The sequence below is a fragment of the Rhinolophus hipposideros genome (assembly GCF_964194185.1).
Source record: "Rhinolophus hipposideros genome assembly, chromosome: X".
In the NCBI taxonomy this organism is placed as follows: Eukaryota; Metazoa; Chordata; class Mammalia; order Chiroptera; family Rhinolophidae; genus Rhinolophus; species Rhinolophus hipposideros.
Window position 1 is genome coordinate 87,331,132 of NC_138046.1, and position 18,863 is coordinate 87,349,994.

Consider the following 18,863-nt stretch of genomic DNA (forward strand, 5'->3'; position numbering starts at 1 on the left):
ACCGCTGTGAAACACAGAGATGGCTTTCAGGAGGCCCTCCAGAGATTCTTATCCAAACAGAGCCACTTTCTAAAAACCATAGAAACCAGCTATTCAGATTACTTTCTCTTTCCAGATGTCTGAAAATATTGACTGGTTACACAGCCACACAGACATGTGCAAGGTGGATTTCTATAGCCCGAAAGTACAGAAAAAACAAGACCGTAAAGTGGTAAGATACAAAATGACTCCTACTACGGGGTAGAAAGGATTGGCGTATGAATACAGATATCCTGGAACCCGGGATAGACTAACGGAGGTGATAGTGTCATTTCTCCAAGCAACCAAGATCAATACATTCTGTGAGGGAACAGCATGTTATGTGTCACTCAGGGACAATTCAAGGGAGGGGCAGGATGAGGAGTGATGTCAAGTAGCCAGGGAGGGAGAAAGTTGGTGGAGCCTCAGGGGAGGGAGGAGTGGTGGTTGCCTAGTTACCAGCCTCTATTACCTAACCTCTGATGTCATAATAATATCACCTACTACCGGTTAGTTGCCCTGCAGTGGGACTCCCCCAAAAGGGCAAAATACTTCCTGTTTCCCAAAGTTTGAGAGGTTTGTATAGAATTCATGTTTTAAATTATGTTCACGTACCACTCATATTATTATTCATTTAATTTGTGTTTTGGCAGTGTTTTTCAAGTGGTCTCACATTTAAAAATTACCATCACCGTAAACAATATTACTCATAATATCACAGGTTTGATGTTCTAGTATGAACTTTTCCCAAAAAACAATTTAAAAATGCACCTATTAAACACAGTAACGGTTTTCCAGCTACCACTTAAAGATTCTATAGCATCATCAATAGTAAAAATACCGCATTTGGGGCACACTAGTGTAGCAGAAATTGCTCTAAACTGGGAGCCAGGGGCATCGAGTTCTAATACAGCTCCACCTTTGAGTGTGTGTCAGTTGGGCAAGTCACCTCTCTTCTGAGTTTTCTCAATCAATGCGGATATTGTATTCTGGGTCTCTCTGACAGGTAGGTTTTCTCATCCAGGAAACACAGGAATGCTAAGATTCTGTCTGCCTAATAAGACTTATTGCGTACTCACTGTGTACAGGTACTCTACTAAAAGCTTTACACGCACTATCTCAATGAATCCTCACAAGAACCGTATACGGTAGGTGCTATTCTCATCTCCCAGAAGATAAACTGCAGTCTTTTCTCTAGAATTTTTCTAATTTTCATCCTCCTAATTTGATGCAGATATGTTTTATTGATGTGTCCACCCTGAATGTGGAAGGGAAAGATTCCGAGGTATGTATTTTCTGCTCCCCTCAGAGTTGGAATGGGAGGGAAACTGCTCAGGGGGCATCAGTGACAGCATAATGAAAGGGAAAGGCTGTGGCAGAGGTTGGAAAGGTGGAGGGGACTCAGGTGGATCGCTATTATTCTTGTGAGCCCAGGATCCCTGGTTGAGAATTTACTGGCATTCTTGAGACCAAATCTCATTTTAGAGGCCACTTAAGTTGCTGGTAGGGTTGAAAGGATAAAGCATGGAAGATAGCGTGTCAGAACAGTGAAAAAAACTGACCAAAAGGTCAATGATTAATGGACTATGATTCCTAAAACAGATGGCTTTGTGACTACCTCCCGGGGGAAGAATATAGTAATTTGTGGAGAGGAAAATATCTTGTTCTCTAAAGACTGGCTAGCATTACAAGCCTACTTCTTCAAAATGAAAAGAGATAATAAGAGACATGACATTCATGCTTTGAAGCGGCAGCAGGATGAGGGTCCAGCTTGGTGAAGTTTCAAAAAGCAACTATTCATAAGAATCTCATCTCTTAATCCGTAGGATGCTGGTGTTTCCGGTTCAGGAGGTAACGTCATCCTGGAGCAGCTGAAAGAAAAAGAAATTATTGTGATCAAGGATACCGAGAAGCAAGACAGCTCTAAGGTATACTTATCCTCTGAGTCAGTCTTTTCTTTTTTTTTTTTAATTTAATTTTATTTTATTTTTACATCCCTCACACCGTGAACCCCCCTCCCCCCATCCACCACCACCCCGACCTCACACTAAGCCATCACATTATACACATAAAATTATAGTTGGCATTCATTAATGTCCAGCCTCTGGTGTACAATGCCATGACCAGGAGTCAGTCTTTTCTAATTCCCAGAGCCCAGTGCTGAGTCTGAGGACTCTGTTTCAGAGACAGTAAGAGTTCTATTGTCAGTCAGGCCCATAAATTTGCATAGTATGACATTGTAGAGAACACAAGCTGAAGTTCAGAGTCATGGTAAGTTCAACATTCAGGAACCTAACACTAATCACAGGAGCTCAGAATGCCCTTTCCTGATTTCAGGTACGTATTCCAAAGAGTATCTTGCTATCTTTATCCTAACAAAGACATGGACTTATAAGTAAGACCCTTTGCGGTGTGTTTCGTTGCCTTGTAATGGACTTGTGTGCCCCACATTGCCCAGCGTCCAGTAAGAAAGAACAAGGACATGGAGCAGAGAGAATCCACAATGAAGAACGGCAATTGTAGGGTCCGGAGTCAACCCCTCCTCAAGCGAACAGAAGTCACACGATAATGCAAGTCACACAGCGAGGTTTATTTCCAGCTAGCTGGGGTCCGAGTATCTGCCCGTCCATTAAGGTCCATGTTTGCTTATAAGGCTGATGGGCATTGGTCTCTGTGTGGCTCCTTCTCCAGATGTTGAGCAGAGTCAGGGCAAGCAGCAGCCATCTCATCGTTGAGCGCGGCAGGGGACTCAGCACTTCTCCTAGGTTGGGAGAACTGTAGCTTCAGGGGGTTCTTAGGGTGTCGCCGCACAGTCCACTCCCCAGCTTGCGTCTGTTCCAGCGGATTGGCTCGGCGCACGTGAGAATGATGGACCCAAGGCCCGATGCCATCAACCTTTAAGGCAGTGGGGGTAACCAGAATAACCAGATAAGGACCTTTCCACCTTTCCTCCAGGGTCCGGGACCTGTGTCTTCTCACCCATACCCAATCTCCTGGGACGATGCCATGTTCCAGGTTCGCTGCGTCCTTTTTCTTATACAGGGAATGCACTAGAGGCCATATCTTCTGCTGGACCTCCTGCAGGGCTCGCAGATGGACTAGATAATTTGGGGCCATATTAGGGTCATGATCTGGTAGCATACGGACAATAATGGGGGGTGGTGCCCCATACAGAATTTCAAAGGGTGTCAATCCATGTACATATGGTGAGTTCTGAACCCGGAAGATGGCATAGGGTAGGAGGGTCACCCAGTCCCCGCCAGTCTTGATGGCCAATTTAGACAAAGTCTCCTTTAAGGTCCGATTCATTCTCTCTACCTGCCCTGAGCTCTGAGGATTATATTCACAATGTAACTTCCAATTGGTCCCCAACACTTGGGCCAGTCCCTGTAGGACTTTACTGATGAAAGCTGGGCCGTTATCAGAACCTAAAACCTCAGAGACCCCATATCTGGGAATAATTTCCTCTAACAATGTCTTAGCAACAACCTGGGCCGTCTCCCGTTTCGTGGGGAAGGCTTCCACCCAGCCTGAAAATGTGTTAATTATTACTAGCAAGTACTTACACCCATACCTCCCAGGCTTTACTGCAGTAAAGTCCACCTCCCAGCTACGTCTCGGGGCCCTCCCCCCTTACCCTTGTACCTGTATGCAGGGGTCCCTTCCTACTGGGTTTCATAGCCTGGCACCCAACACACTGATCCACGATCTCCTGGATCTGAGCTGTTTGTCGGGGGAACCGGAGGCAGGCGGACTCGAGAATCGTCAGTAACTTCCTCTTTCCTAAGTGGGTGGCTTGGTGCAGGTGGGAAAGGAGAAACAGTCCTAATTTCGCCGGCAGTATCAATCTTCCCTCTGCATCCCGATGCCACCCATGCTGATCAGGCTCCAGGCAGTGGTGGTTCTGGATCCATTGCAGGTCTTCCGGGGTGTAGTCAGGTCGCGGGGGCAGGCGCGGGAGCTCGGGTGCGGGCAGGGCGAGTGTTAAAGCTGATGAAGTTACTGCTGCTTGCTTGGCGGCTTTATCTGCCCGCCGGTTTCCTTCAGCCTCCGGGGTCCGGGCAGACTGGTGTCCAGGGATATGGACAATTGCAACTGCCCTGGGCTTCTGTACGGCTGCCAGCACTCTCTTTCATGGCCTCTGTCAGCCATGGGGTTCCTCCTTTCAGCTTATATCCCAGGTAGGTGACTGTTTGCCTGCATGTTTGAGTCTTCTTTGCACTGGCCCGCTAGCCCAGCCGCCCCAGCTCCCGGAGGAGGTCTCCAGGGCCCGTCGGCACTCGGCTTAGGAGGGGCCGACAGAAGCGAGTCATCTACACACTGCAGGAGCGGAACTGAATCCTGGCTCCGGCGGAACGAGTCCAAGTCCTGAGTCAGGGCTTCATGAAACAGAGTAGGGGAGTTTTTGAAGCCTTGTGGTAGTCTAGTCCAGGTCAACTGCCCGGGGGTTCCCGTACTGCCATCATGCCATTCGAAGGCAAAATGTGTTGGCTGCTGGGTGCCAGGGCTATGCTAAAAAATGCATCCTTTAGGTCTAAGGTGGTATACCAAACGTGTGAAGGGGGCAAGCGACTTAACAGGGTATAAGGGTTAGGGACCGTGGGGTGGATGTCTTCGACCCTCTTATTTACTTCCCTCAAATCTTGGACTGGCCTATAATCTTCCCCCCGCCCATTTCTTAACGGGGAGAAGCGGGGTGTTCCAGGCAGAGTGGCAGGGTTTCAGTATCCCAGCTTCTAGTAGGCGGTTAATATGTGGGGCAATCCCTTTCCGCGCCTCGGAGGACATGGAGTACTGGCGGATCCGGATAGGCTGGGCCGAGGCTTTGACTTCGACCACCACTGGTGCTCGGCAGGCCGCCAGACCCACACCTGCTATCTCTGCCCACGCCTGAGAGTATTTCCTAAGCCAATAATCCATGTCCCGAGGCCATTCTGTAGGCGGATGGTTGATAGGATTGCCCTGCGAGGTGAACAAGCAATGTTCATCCGCAAGAGACAGGGTTAAAATATGGAGGGGCTGTCCCTGGCCATCCATTACCTTAATGCCACCTGGCTCAAAGTGGATCTGAGCCCTGACCTTAGTCAGGAGGTCGCGCCCCAACAAGGGGGCGGGGCACTCAGGAATAACCAGGAAGGAGTGGGTCACTTGGTGGCGGCCCAAGTCCACCCGGCGCCTACTGGTCCACCTATAAGTCTTGGACCCAGTTGCCCCTTGCACTAAACTGGTTTTCTGAGATAAGGGCTCCGTAAGCTTATTCAAAACTGAGTACTGAGCCCCTGTGTCTGCCATGAATCCCACCGGCTCCCCCTCCACATCCACGGTTACCCAAGACTCGGGGAGGGGATCCGAGTCCCCTCCCCGCTAGTCACTGTCCATTCCCGCCCGCAGAACCCGACCATCCTGTCTGGTTTGGCCCTGTCGCTTGGGACAGTCCCTCTTCCAATGTCCATAGTATGCACACTGTCCCCTATACAGTCTGGGCCCCATTCCCCGAGGACAGGCTTGTCTGGCTGGACTCGGTCCCGGCCCAGCTATGCTTTGCACTCCTGCCAGCAAAACCTTTGCCATCTCCCTCTGCTGTCTCCTGTTTTCTCTTCTCTGATGCTCTGATGCTCTCTGTCTTGCCGTCTCTCTCTCTCTCTCTCTCTCTCTCTCTCTCTCTCTCTCTCTTTCTCTCTCTCTCTCTCTCGTCCTTGTTGAAACCCGCTGCGTCGGGCAGATACTCAGACTTCAGCTAGCTGGAAATAAACCTCACTGTGTGACTTGCATTATCATGTGACTTCTGTTCGCTTGAGGAGGGGTTGACTCCGGACCCTAACACCTGGTCTCCACCCTGTTGTCTAAGAGATTACCCAGGCTATTCTGTAGCATAAAGTTACAAGCAATTAGACTTGCACAGCACTGTCACATACAGAATCCTTTTGTTTTTATGTAAATATTCTAAATCATATTTGTTAAGCTCCTGATTTGGGGGGGGGGGCATTAGAGCACATGACAAGTCACCTTTACAGTCCGATAAGCCTGGCGTGGCTGGTGTTGGAACAGGATATTTGGTTTTAGCACAAAGGAGTCAAATATTTCTTGTTCTGTGTCCCTATGCTCATGCTATAACCAGAAACAACCTTTGTGGCCCCAGACACCTTTGGCGTGAAGAGAGTGGCCCCAAAGGAAGAAAAATCAATTCCAAAATATTCTTCAAACAGTTGTAGGTTCATTTGGGGGGAATGTGGGGAGTGGGCAGGGGGGCAACTCAATTTTGGAGTCTTAAGAAAGGGATAAATTACACCAGATGTTTATTTATTTTTTATTTATTTTACTTTTATTAATTAATTAATTAATTAATTTTTATTTATTTATTTATTTATTTTAATTTATTAGTTTCAGGTGTACAACACAAGGTAATATTTAGACGTTCATCATTTATGTCCCTCACACTGTGAACCGCCCTCCCCCCATCCACTATCCCTCCGACCATACACCGAGCCATCATATTATATATATATAAAATTATAGTTGGCATTCATTAATGTTTAGCTTCCGGTGTACAATGCCATGATCAGGCATCCACAGTATCCCTGAGGTGGTCTCCTAAATAGGACGCATGTCCATTGGATACCCAACAAAATCTTTACAACATTATTGAATACGTTCCCCAAATTAATTTTCAAAAAACCTTGAGGCCATCTTGTGGTTACCAGCTGCTTCCTAATCCCTTCACCTTTCCCCTTATCCCCCACCCCCTGCCCATCTAACAACTCTCGGTTTTTTTCTTTGTGTCCCCAAAACTGTTTCTGATTAGTTCATTCACATATTCTTTTCTTTAGATTCCACATATAAGTGAGATCATATGGTACTTGTCTTTCTCTTTCTGACTTATTTCACTTAACATAATGTTCTCTAGAAACATACATGTTGTTGCAAATGATAAGCTTTCTTTCTTCTTTATGGCTGCGTAATATTCCATTGTATAAATGTACCACAGCTTCTTAATCCAGTCATCTGCCGATGGGCATTTCGGTTGTTTCCATATCTTGGCTATTGTGTAAAGTGCTGCAATAAACATAGGAATGCATACAGATTTTTGAATTGGAGTTTTGGATTTCTCCGGGTAGATGCCTAGGAGTGGAATTACTGGATCATTTTCAGATTCCTGAGATACCTCCATACTGTTTTCCATAGTGGCTGCACTAATCTGCAATCTCACCAACAGTGCACTAGCGTTCCCTTTTCTCCACCTCCGCGCCAGCACTTGTTTGTTGATTTATTGATGATAGCCATTTTGACTGGAATGAGGTGGTATCTCATTGTGGTTTTTATTTGCATTTATCCGATGGTTAATGAGGTTGAGCATTTCTTCATATGTCTTCTTGCCTTCTGTATGTCCTTTTTAGAAAAATGTCTCCTCAAGTCCTCTGCCCATTTTTTTTTTTATAATTAATTTATTTATTCGTTTCAGGTGTACAAAACAAGGCAATACCCAGACGTTCATCATCTACATCCCCCACACTGCGAACCCCCCTTCCCCCATCCACCATCCCTCCGACCCCACACTGAACCATCACATTATATATATAAAATTATAGTTGGCATTCATTAATGTTTAGCTTCTGATGTACAATGCCATGATCAGGTATCCACAGTATCCCTGAGGTGGTCTCCCAAATAGGACGCATGTCCATCGGATACCCAACAAAATCTTTACAACATTATAGAATACCTTCCCCAAATTAATTTTCAAAAGAAAAACCCTGAGGCCATCTTGTGGTTACCAGCTGCTTCCAAATCCCTTCACCTTTCCCCTTATCCCCAACCCCCTCCCACACACCCATCTAACCACTCTCGGTTTTTTCTCTGCGTCCCCAAAACTGACTCTGATTAGTTCATTCACATAGTCTTTTCTTTAGATTCCATATATAAGTGAGATCATATGGTACTTGTCTTTCTCTTTCTGACTTATTTCACTTAACATAATGTTCTCTAGATCCATCCATGTTGCTGCAAATGATAAGATTTCTTTCTTCTTTATGGCTGCGTAATACTCCATTGTATAAATGTACCACAGCTTCTTAATCCAGTCATCTACCGATGGGCATTTTGGTTGTTTCCATATCTTGGCTATTGTGTAAAGTGCTGCAATAAACATAGGAATGCATACAGATTTTTGAATTGGAGTTTTGGATTTCTCCGGGTAGATGCCTAGGAGTGGAATTACTGGATCATAGGGTAGTTCCATTTTCAGATTCCTGAGATACCTCCATACTGTTTTCCATAGTGGCTGCACTAATCTGCAATCTCACCAACAGTGCACTAGCGTTCCCTTTTCTCCACCTCCGCGCCAGCACTTGTTTGTTGATTTATTGATGATAGCCATTTTGACTGGAATGAGGTGGTATCTCATTGTGGTTTTTATTTGCATTTATCCGATGGTTAATGAGGTTGAGCATTTCTTCATATGTCTTCTTGCCTTCTGTATGTCCTTTTTAGAAAAATGTCTCCTCAAGTCCTCTGCCCATTTTTTAATTGGGTTGTTTTTTCTTTTGGAGTTGAGTAGAGTAAGTTTTTTATAGATTTGTGATATTAATCCCTTATCAGATATATCATTGGCAAATATCTTTTCCCATTCAGTAGGATCACTTTTTTTTTAATTTTTTTATTAAATTTATTGGGGTGACAATTGTTAGTAAATTTACATAGATTTCAGGTGTACAATTCTGTATTACATCGTCTATAAATCCCATTGTGTGTTCACCACCCAGAGTCAGTTCTCCTTCCATCACCATATATTTGATCTCCTTTACCCTCATCACCCACCCCCACCCCCTTACCCTCTGGTAACCACTAAATTATTGTCTGTGTCTATGAGTTTTTCTTTCTCATTTGTTTGGATCCCTTTTTGTTTTATTGATGTTTTCCTTTGCTGTGAAAAAACTTTTTAGTTTGATGTAATCCCACATGTTTATTTTTTCTCTTACTTCCCTCGCGCGTGGGGATATATCAGTGAAAATCTTACTCCGGGTAATGTCCATGAAATTTCTTCCTATATTTTCTTCTAGATATTTTATGGTTTCAGATCTTACATTTAAGTCTTTAAGCCATTTTGAATTTATTTTTCTATGTGGTGTAAGGAGGTGGTCCAGCTTCATTTTCTTGCATGTGTCTGTCCAGTTTTCCCAACACCACTTATTGAACAGACTGTCTTTACCCCATTGTACATTCTTGCTTCCATTCTCATAGATTAGATGGGCATATAGGCATGGATTTACTTCTGGACGCTCTATTCTGTTCCATTGATCTATGTGTCTATTTTTATGCCAGTACCATGCTGTTTTGATTACTGTAGCCTTATAGTATAGTTTGAAGTCAGGTATCGTTATACCTCCCACTTGTTCTTATTTCTCAAGATTGCTGAGGCTATCCGGGGTCTTTTATGGTCCCATATAAATTTTAGGATTATATGTTCTATTTCTGTGAAAATCATCGTTGGTAGTTTGATAGGAATTGCATTGAATATGTATATTGCCTTAGGCAGTATGGACATTTTAACTATATTAATTCTTCCTATCCATGAACATGGAATATGTTTCCATCTATTTATGTCTTCTTTCATTTCTTTCTTCAGTGTCGTATAATTTTCTGAGTACAGATCTTTACATCTTTGGTTAGATTTATTCCCAGATATTTTATAGTCTTTGGAGCAATTGTAAATGGAATTGTTTTTTTTTTCAATTTCTCCTTCTGATATTTTATCATTGGTATATACAAATGCAACTTATTTCCGAATATTAATTTTATATCCTGCTACTTTACTAAATTCATCTATCAGTTCTAATAGTTTCTTGGTGGAGTCTTTAGGGTTCTCTATATATAGTATCATATCATCTGCATATACTAATAATTTTACTTCCTCCTTACCAATTTGGATGCCTTTTGTTTCTTTCTCTTGTCTGATTGCTGTGACTAGAACTTCAAGCACTATGTTGAATAGAAGTGGAGAAAGTGGGCAACCTTGTCTTGTTCCTGATCTTAGGGGGAATGGTTTTAGCTTTTCCCCATTGAGTATGATGTTAGCTCTGGGTTTGTCATATATGACCTTTATTATGTTAAGATATGATCCCTCTATTTCCACTTTCTGAAGGGTTTTTATCATAAAAGGTTGCTGTATTTTATCAAATGCTTTTTCTGCATCTATTCATATGATCATGTGATTTTTATTTTTCCTTTTGTTAATGTGGTGTATCACATTAATTGATTTGCGGGTGTTGAACCACCCCTGAGTACCAGGGATGAATCTCACAGATGTTTATTTTTTTAAAGAGCAGCTCATATTTCCTATACACAATGCAGACCTCCTTGGTTCTAATTTAAGCCCATTTCCACAAAGTTGACTTTATCATGATGTCACATTTCCAGGTGTTCAGTGAAAAGAGAGGCTATAAAGCAATGGAAAGGGTAGAGGGCAATGGTACTTAGCACTGAGCAGATTTGTACAATACATATACATATATCCAGACATGGTCATATATACAGTATCTACACATAAATTTACACAAAACGACACACATCAATATGTGCATTTCTATACATTAACAAAAAATGATTTATGCAATGACACACACATGTCTGGCTACATGTGATACTAGCAAATACACACAAGCATTGACATAACATATATATATATATATTCATAAAGAACGACTTACACACTGATACAAAAGTATACAGAACGAATCCACTGACATGCCCGCATGTGGCACATAAACATCCATGTACACATCCATGCACACCACGCATAAACATGCACACATGTTAACACACACAAGGGTTGATCAAAACAGTGACCGTACAGATTCTGGTATAGGCACACACACTTATGAATCTACCTCATTGAATACACACACTGCAAATTAAACAAAGTGACACATATTCACTAACACACGTTTGTGTGCATCGATACACACATCGACACAGATACAATGGCATCCCCAGTGGTGTATTCACACACATACTCAAATACTCAGAATATGTACAACACTGACACACATTCTCAAGCATTGACATAGCACATCAATATAACAACCTGATACCCAGTTTATTGACATACACAGTCATTATACGATCATCTATTAAAACACATTCCTATTTTAACATATATTTATTAATATATTATACATTAATATATTAATGTGTATGTATGTTAACACGTGAAATAATGCTTTACCATATATAAATACATTGGTAATTACATGATAGACGCTATTGGATTTATATCATCAACATATATGCAGACCAATCAAATTGACACTTCCTTATTTACATATTCAGGGACAGACTGACATACACACTCATATTTTTACATTCACACACATGTACAAAATGTACACACAAACATGCACATGTTGGTCTATACAGAGGACATATACAACCATTATTGATGTTATCATATTACACATTGCCAGTCACATATGTGCACTGACATACACATATGCACAGACACACACTGGCACATTTTCACACATTAACAATACAGGCTGACATTCTCACATCTACTGAGATGTTCACACTCATGAATTGTTATATTGTTATATTGTTATACATACACATACATAACAGACACATCCATATATTTTGGACACATATGGAAAAAACACACATCCTCAAACGAAATTGACAAAAATATTGATAACACTTGCATACAGTTAAGTGTACAATTGGATATACTCCGAGCTTTTGTGGCTACTACTTGTGCTTGAATGTGTATTAATGGTTATAATTGTGTGTTACGTTTCCATGTAAATTCTAAAGGCCAAATCCTTAATCTGTGCAGTTTACAAAGCTATATCTTCTAAATAAAATAAGGAAAAAACTCGTAGGTGTTCTTCTTTTTTTAGATGGAAGGATCTGTATGCCTTTTCAAACAAACTCCCTCTGATCCTCTAAGTGCTCTCAATTGCATGCTCGATCTCCAGAGGTATGCCCTGGGTTTCCAAAATGTACTAAGTCCCACAGCCTCTACTTCCAAATATAAAGTAGGAGAAACAGAGGGCAAACATCACAAATTAGCTTCTGGAGACTGCTGCAGTGTCTATGCCAATCAACTCAACATGGATTACACGGCCAGTGGACCTCAACGCCAACATCTAGAAATGACAGCACCACAGAACACCAACAATAACCAGAGTCCTTCTACCTCTCTGGCAAAATCTCCTAATACTCAGAGGGCAGAAACCTCCTCTGAGGGAGAATGTTTAATAGATGGCCTTTCCTCCTCTATCAACCAACTGTCTTCTTTGGTAATGCAGATGGTCCGTAAGGAAATCAAGAAGTTAGAAGATGGAAGCAAATGCTTTCATCATTTAATGTATCCACCCTCTGCAGACAAAGGGAAAAACAGCTCCCGAAATGCTGTAAGCAATTCTGCTTCTGAAAAGGCCCATGATGGCGCGGAAATGACCTCTGCAGAAATGCGGGGCACTGAAGACGAGTGCCGGGAAGGTGGCCGGAAAATGCTTTTGCATAGTGAATTAATCCACAAGAACAAGAGAGTAGACAGACAGATGAGCCAAAGAGATAACAAAGAATTTCCAGATTCTATCACCAAAGGACTCATGGTTTATGCAAATCAGGTAGCATCTGACATGATGCTTTCTGTTATGAAGACCTTGAAAGTGCATACCTCTGAAAAACCACTTCCTGCCTGTGTGGTCCTGAAGAAGGTGCTGTTAAAACACACCAAGGAAATTGTGTCTGATTTGATTGACTCCTGCCTGAGGAATCTGCACAATATCACCGGGGACCTGCTGACTAACCCTGACTTTGTCTCAGCTGTCAAGAGGAATTTGTTCAACCACGGAAAACAAAATGCTGCCGATATCATGGATGCCATGCTGAAGCGCCTGGTCACTGCTCTTCTTGGTGAGAAGAGGAAGAGTAAATCACAGAGTCTGTCATACGCATCTTGGAAAGCGGAGTCCCATGATCCCAAGTGCAAGAACAAAAGTCTCGAATACTCCACCGTGAAAGCTGAGATGAAACAAGAGGACAAAAACAAAATAAAACCTGATAAATGCAAGTCATTGAGCAATGCTGAAAAAGTTGGTGAACACATCCTCAAGGAGAGCCTGACCATGTGGAACCAAACACAGAGAAACCAAGGCAAGATCGCTGGCAAAGCATGCGCCAATAAGGAAGATAAGAGAGAAAAGATCAGCCCATCCACAGACTCGTTGGCAAAGGACTTGATTGCCTCTGCCCTTATGTTGATCCAGTACCACCTGACCCAGCAGGTCCAGAACAAAGAAGCATTTGAAGAAGACTATCCCACTTCTACCATGAACTTCATGACTCAGAGTGCACAATATGAAAAGAGTGGGTGTGGCCAAAGTGCCAAGGCACTTTCAATGAAACACCTAGAATCTCATGGAGCTTCTGGGTCATCTACCTCACTAAGGGAGACTCAACAGGCAGATTCTCAGAAGTTAGATATGTCAAACATCATTTTGTCACTGATTCAGAAACTGCTTAATGGGGACTCCTTCAACTGTGATGAGCTATTTGAAGGTGAGTACAAACATTTTGAGCCCAGGTCAAAAAAAGCAACTTCCATGTCCAAGAGAGGGGAAGAACAATGCCATGAGAATCAAGAAGTTGACTTTATCAGTGGGCTGAAGCAAATGAGCCAGCAATTCATCGATCTACTGGTAGAATCTGTGATGAAGCTGTGCCTTATTATGGCTGAGTATAACAACAATGAGGAAACCCTTCCCGATTTGGAAGAACAAGCAGCCTTGGCAAACAACCCCAATTTCCAGGCTGCTGGCCCCAGATGCAGTCATGATGGTTCAATGTCACAGAACGATCAGCACCCTCCTGGGCTGGAAGTCATTGTCAGTAATCAATGCTCAACAAGTAAGTTGCAGAAGCAGCTCCAAGCTGTCCTACAGTGGATTGCAGCCTCCCAATTTAACGTGCCTATGCTCTATTTCATGGGAGATGATGATGGACAACTGGAGAAGGTAAGCAATGACAGGCACAAGAAGAAAGAGGGTTGGAATGGGCAGGGGCAGGGAGGCAGCATTGTACTTAAAGCTCAAGCGTAGTCCAATTTTTTTCAAGTTTGCTCTTCACCATATGCCTTATGAATTACTTTCACTTCATAAAAAGACACAAAAGTGGCGAACCATTAACTAAGTCGTTCTCTGGGCACTTCAAGGCCTGCATATTTCAGCAAAGAGAAAGAGAGTAAAATTAGCTCTGTTTTATCATGACCCTTTGGAAAAACTGTTTGGTAACTGGGAATCAATTTTTAAGTTTTATAGCTTGAGCTTGAAGGGCGCGCCAAGGACTGGAGACAGAATAAAAGAAAAAGGGAGTTTCTCTCCCAATTCCCAGGTTCTACAAATGCCCAGAGCGGTTTTTGTTTGATTTTTTTGCCCTAGGCACCTAACTTGCCACACCCTAGTCCTGGCCCTGCTCCTCAGTCCCATGAAGACTAATATTCATACACATGTGAGTTCTCTCTGTCTCTCGCTGTCTCTCTCTCTCTCTCTCTCTCTCTCTCTCTCTCTCTCTCTCTCTCTCTCTCTCTCTCACACACACACACACACACACACACAGAAACACACACACAGACACACAGCTCATTTCCTACATTTGATGGATTCCAGAGAAATAAAATACTGAATGAAATTATTTTCAGTCCAGTACCTGAGCCCAGCTGATCCTCCCTACTTCCAATCTCATACTATTTTTAGGGAGGTTGGGGAATGGCACCCCCTAACCTTGAGCTAGCAATCAGCACAGACTAATTGAAGGACTTAGCACCTGGTGAAAGTATTTAGTGAACAGAATTGATTCCACAGTTTGTTTTTTAAAGCTGAAAAGAAAGTACCTTTGTCATTCTTATCGATGTCATTAGAGGAGAGTCAAGGAGAAACAAAAGTCAGTCCTGGATTTGTGGCAGGTTTTACTCTAACCCTAGAATCAAACATGGAAAGGTGGGTGGTGGGTAGTTTACTTTATCCATCTGGAGCTCTTCTCCAAAAGCCTCACATGACTCAAACTCTTTCTGCTCTCTCCACAGCTTCCTGAAGTTTCAGCTAAGGCAGCAGAGAAGGGGTACAGTGTAGGGAACCTCCTTCAAGAGGTCATTAAGTTTGCTAAGGAACGACAACTGGATGAAGCCCTGGGCAACGTGGGTAAAAAACAACTGCTAGACTGGCTGATTGCTAACCTGTGACCAAACAACACCTTTAACACCTCTCCAGTTACTCCCTCAACCCTATTGGGATTCCATCCCAGCTGGGCACCCCCTCCATTAGGCCGTTGAACAACGTGCTAGACGGCTTATTTCCCAATACATCTGAACAGTTGGACTGTGTAAATAAAAGGTGTCCAATAAACTGGGAAGCAGTATAAAAACATCATCATTGTTTTCTTAATCACATATATCTAAGGCAAAAGAAGGGAATGAGTCCTATTTCAAGGACCGGTGTGTGGGGACAAAGCCCCAAAAAGCAGTTTCCAGGCTCTTGGCCTCACATAGAAAGGTGCTGGCTCAGGTAGTTAATGGCCATCAACTTTAATCAGATTGCCATCAGCTGTGGCTAGTTGGCCGTCAGCTGTAACCCGTAAGCCATTGGCCACTAATATAACTGCTGTGACTACGCTAGCAGAAGAAATGGGGGCTAGCAAGAGCGGATTGCAAAGAGGCGGATGCCGCCAGCGATAATATGGTAGTATGACTCCCCTACCTATGGCTTCATGGGTGTTCCTTTTTGGCCTCACCATATCCTGCATTCTAATGTGGTTAGCAGAAGCTGAGACCTCGCAGGCCGTCCTGCACGACACATGGTGTAGTCGGCAGGATACGGTGCTGGCCAAAGCTCTCTGAAGAGCAGTGGAGCAGTTTGTGCGTATGAAAGCTCAGTCTGAGGAAGACCAGGAGGAGCAGCTGCTGGAGAGCTCGATCCCCGTGGAGGGGTGGGAAGACGTGGACGGTTCCCCAACCAGCAGAGGCCGGAGAAAGTGAAGGTTGTTGAGGCCCTGTGGGCTGGGATGTACTTGCTGATGCAGCCCGGATGCAGGACTTGTCCAGGGAGGAAACACTTGCTGAGTCCTCCGTGAGAGATGAGGGTGAGGTCAAGGTCATCCCTCTCCCCCAGGACAGCCCTGGCGAATGACTATGGACTATTGGAAATTGCCTTCTATCCCTAATTTAATGGACAGCTTCACTGTTTGTTTGGGAACATACCACCATGTATTGGAACTGGCGGATTTTGCTTTTGTGTCTTGACCGGCCACCATCGAGAATATGTAAGCACCTTGACTGTGAGTCACTGTTGTTCCAGCATGGTACCCTGAGAGGCCAAGATAGAGTGGCAGTGCCCTGAGAGGCCCTGGCTGTGCCCGGGGAAACAGGTGGTACCCTAAGAAGCCCAGGAAGTCTGACTGTGCCCAGAAGTACTGGGGTTGTGCCCTGAGAAATCCTGGCTGTGCATGGGGAGAGAGGTGGTACCCTAAGAAGCCCAGGAAGTCAGGCTGTGTCCAGAGAGAGTGGCAGTGCCCTGAGAGGCCCTGGCTGTGCCCGGGGAAACAGGTGGTACCCTAAGAAGCCCAGGAAGTCTGGCTGTGCCCAGAAGTACTGGGGTGGTGCCATGAGAAACCTTGGCTGTGCCCAGAGAGCCTAGCTGTGTCCAGGATATTGCATTCACCTCCAGTCTCCTCGCACAGGGCCCCTCGCGGAAGACGCTTAACACGTAGATTGTGAGGCAGGACCCTGTAGGGTTGCAGTGTGGGGACAAAGCCCCCAAAAGCAGTTTCCAGACTCTCAGCCTCACATAGAAAGGTGCTGGCTCGGGTAGTAAATGGCCATCAACTGTGATCAGATGGCCATCAGCTGTGGCTAGTTGGCCATCAGCTGTAACCAGTGAGCCATTTGCCACTAATAAAACTGCTATGGCTACGCTAGCAGAAAAGAAATGGGGGCTAGTTAAGAGCGGATTGCAGAGAGGCGGATGCTGCCGGTGAGAATATAGTGATGTGACTCCCCTGTTTATGGCTCCGTGGATGTTCCTTTTTGGCCTCACCATATCCTGCGTTCTTATGTAGGGAGCGGGACACCCTCGAGACACCCAGCACGACACGGTGATACAGTGTTGGACTTCTGTCCAGATGTTTCTAATGCTGGGTTATTTTCTGAGCACCCAAGACACAGGGATATAACCCATGTACGTGTCTCTAACTAATTTTGTTTTGTCCAAACAATTTGAGTTCACAATCTATTTAGAGTTTTGCCATCTGTGGACTCCTTGTATATACTGGAATTCACACATAACTTTATCATCCCCCTTCTAATCCCAAGGATTCAGCTTTCTTGGTCTCTGTTAAGAGTTTGCAGATGTGCTAGCTTACACAAAAACAAACTGATGTGAGTATATTACCGATGGATATTGTAACCCCTCACGACCAACCTTGCTCCACACACATCCTCACTGTTCACTGCACATGACTATTTAGTATTTACTATTCAGCCATGGCTATTTAGTATTTACCATGCAGAACTATAACAGGATCTGATCCCCCCCATATACATGTGACTACAGCTTCCTTATAAGATAATTCCTTCAGTTGATGAGATTTCCTTGACTTCCATAGGTCTGAGAGAAAAATTTTCCAAGAAGGACGCTACAGAATGGTAAATTCCTCATAGCCAATCTATGAGAATCCCAATGTTTCCTTAGCGACTAGCAGAAAGTTCCTACATTTGCTGCAGGCTTCTCAAAAGTCAATCACAATGCTAGAATTCATTGCAGATCAGATCAAGACAGTGGTTTCAACTCTCAAAGCCTATTCTGACACAGGTGCAAGTGCTCCTGATATGTTCTCAAACTGAAAGCAAGATTCTCTGAGAATGCAACCCAGAGAGGCACTTTTGGGAGGAGGTTAAAGGCATGGAGGCAAACGCTGCCTGCTTCCTCACAATGCCTAGACCAGTGAGAAGGAAAGGCAGAACTTTAAAACTCCCCAGCCCGGATGAAAACTAATCAAACCTTTTCCAGTCACACCCCCCAAAGCTTTGGAGTTGAGCAAACACAGATCCTTGTCTTTGACTTTGAAGAAAATCTTTAATAAACAAACCCCAGGACCAGGGCTGCATTACTGATGACGCAATACTCCCTGAGCACAGCTGGGACCCAGACTAGATTACTTCCTTGATTAACTTGGCTCTTGACTTGTTTTCTGATTTTCATTGTGAGCAGAAGTTAGAGGTTCTTTAGACCATGGAAATAGAGTACAGAAAGTTATATATGCTGTTAAATGAGGGGATTGGGGCAAAATTGTCTCTAAGGGCCCTCCAATTCTGACCTTTGAGGATTCTGAGTTTCTGTTCCATAATTTATTAGGGAAACCTATGTGGATGGATGAGGTAAGATCAGGGTGGGAAACTTGATTTTTGCCAGAGCCAACTGACAGATTCCAGCGGAGAAAGAAATGCTTTGGGCCACAAAGATCTGGAGCAGCTCAATGATCCTTGGGGTTTATCCCTGGAGGGGGAGACCCTGGACTTTCACCTCTCTAAATGGAGACGTATGCCCAGGCATCCTATTAGCAATGTGACCTTGCTCAATGCCAACAGTTGGAAGTGGCCAAGGACTTCTGCTGAGCCGAGTTCCCCACATGTCATAGGAAAGGGACGACCTGAGCTGAAGGAGGAGGAAATCATGATTATCTCCTGTTTCTCTCAACATCAGGCGTTCATTTCAAAAGAAAGTTGAGAGGAGAACTCTATCTGGGAGGTTACTGTATGGCCAGGACTATGTTGGGGTGAGGTGAGAGAGTCACTT

At 44.0% G+C, this 18,863-nt stretch overlaps 1 protein-coding gene across 1 annotated transcript; it reads left to right on the forward strand.

Moving 5' to 3' along the window:
• Nucleotides 1–115: 115 nt before the first annotated feature.
• On the forward strand, nucleotides 116–15,256 carry LOC308494850 (A-kinase anchor protein 4-like; the record flags this gene model as incomplete). The annotated part of the gene is made up of 5 exons (XM_081042817.1): nucleotides 116–211; nucleotides 1,253–1,303; nucleotides 1,845–1,946; nucleotides 11,910–14,033; nucleotides 15,101–15,256. The coding sequence occupies 5 exons, from the start codon at nucleotides 116–118 to the stop codon at nucleotides 15,254–15,256; spliced, it is 2,529 nt and encodes an 842-aa protein (XP_080898943.1).
• Nucleotides 15,257–18,863: the final 3,607 nt, after the last annotated feature.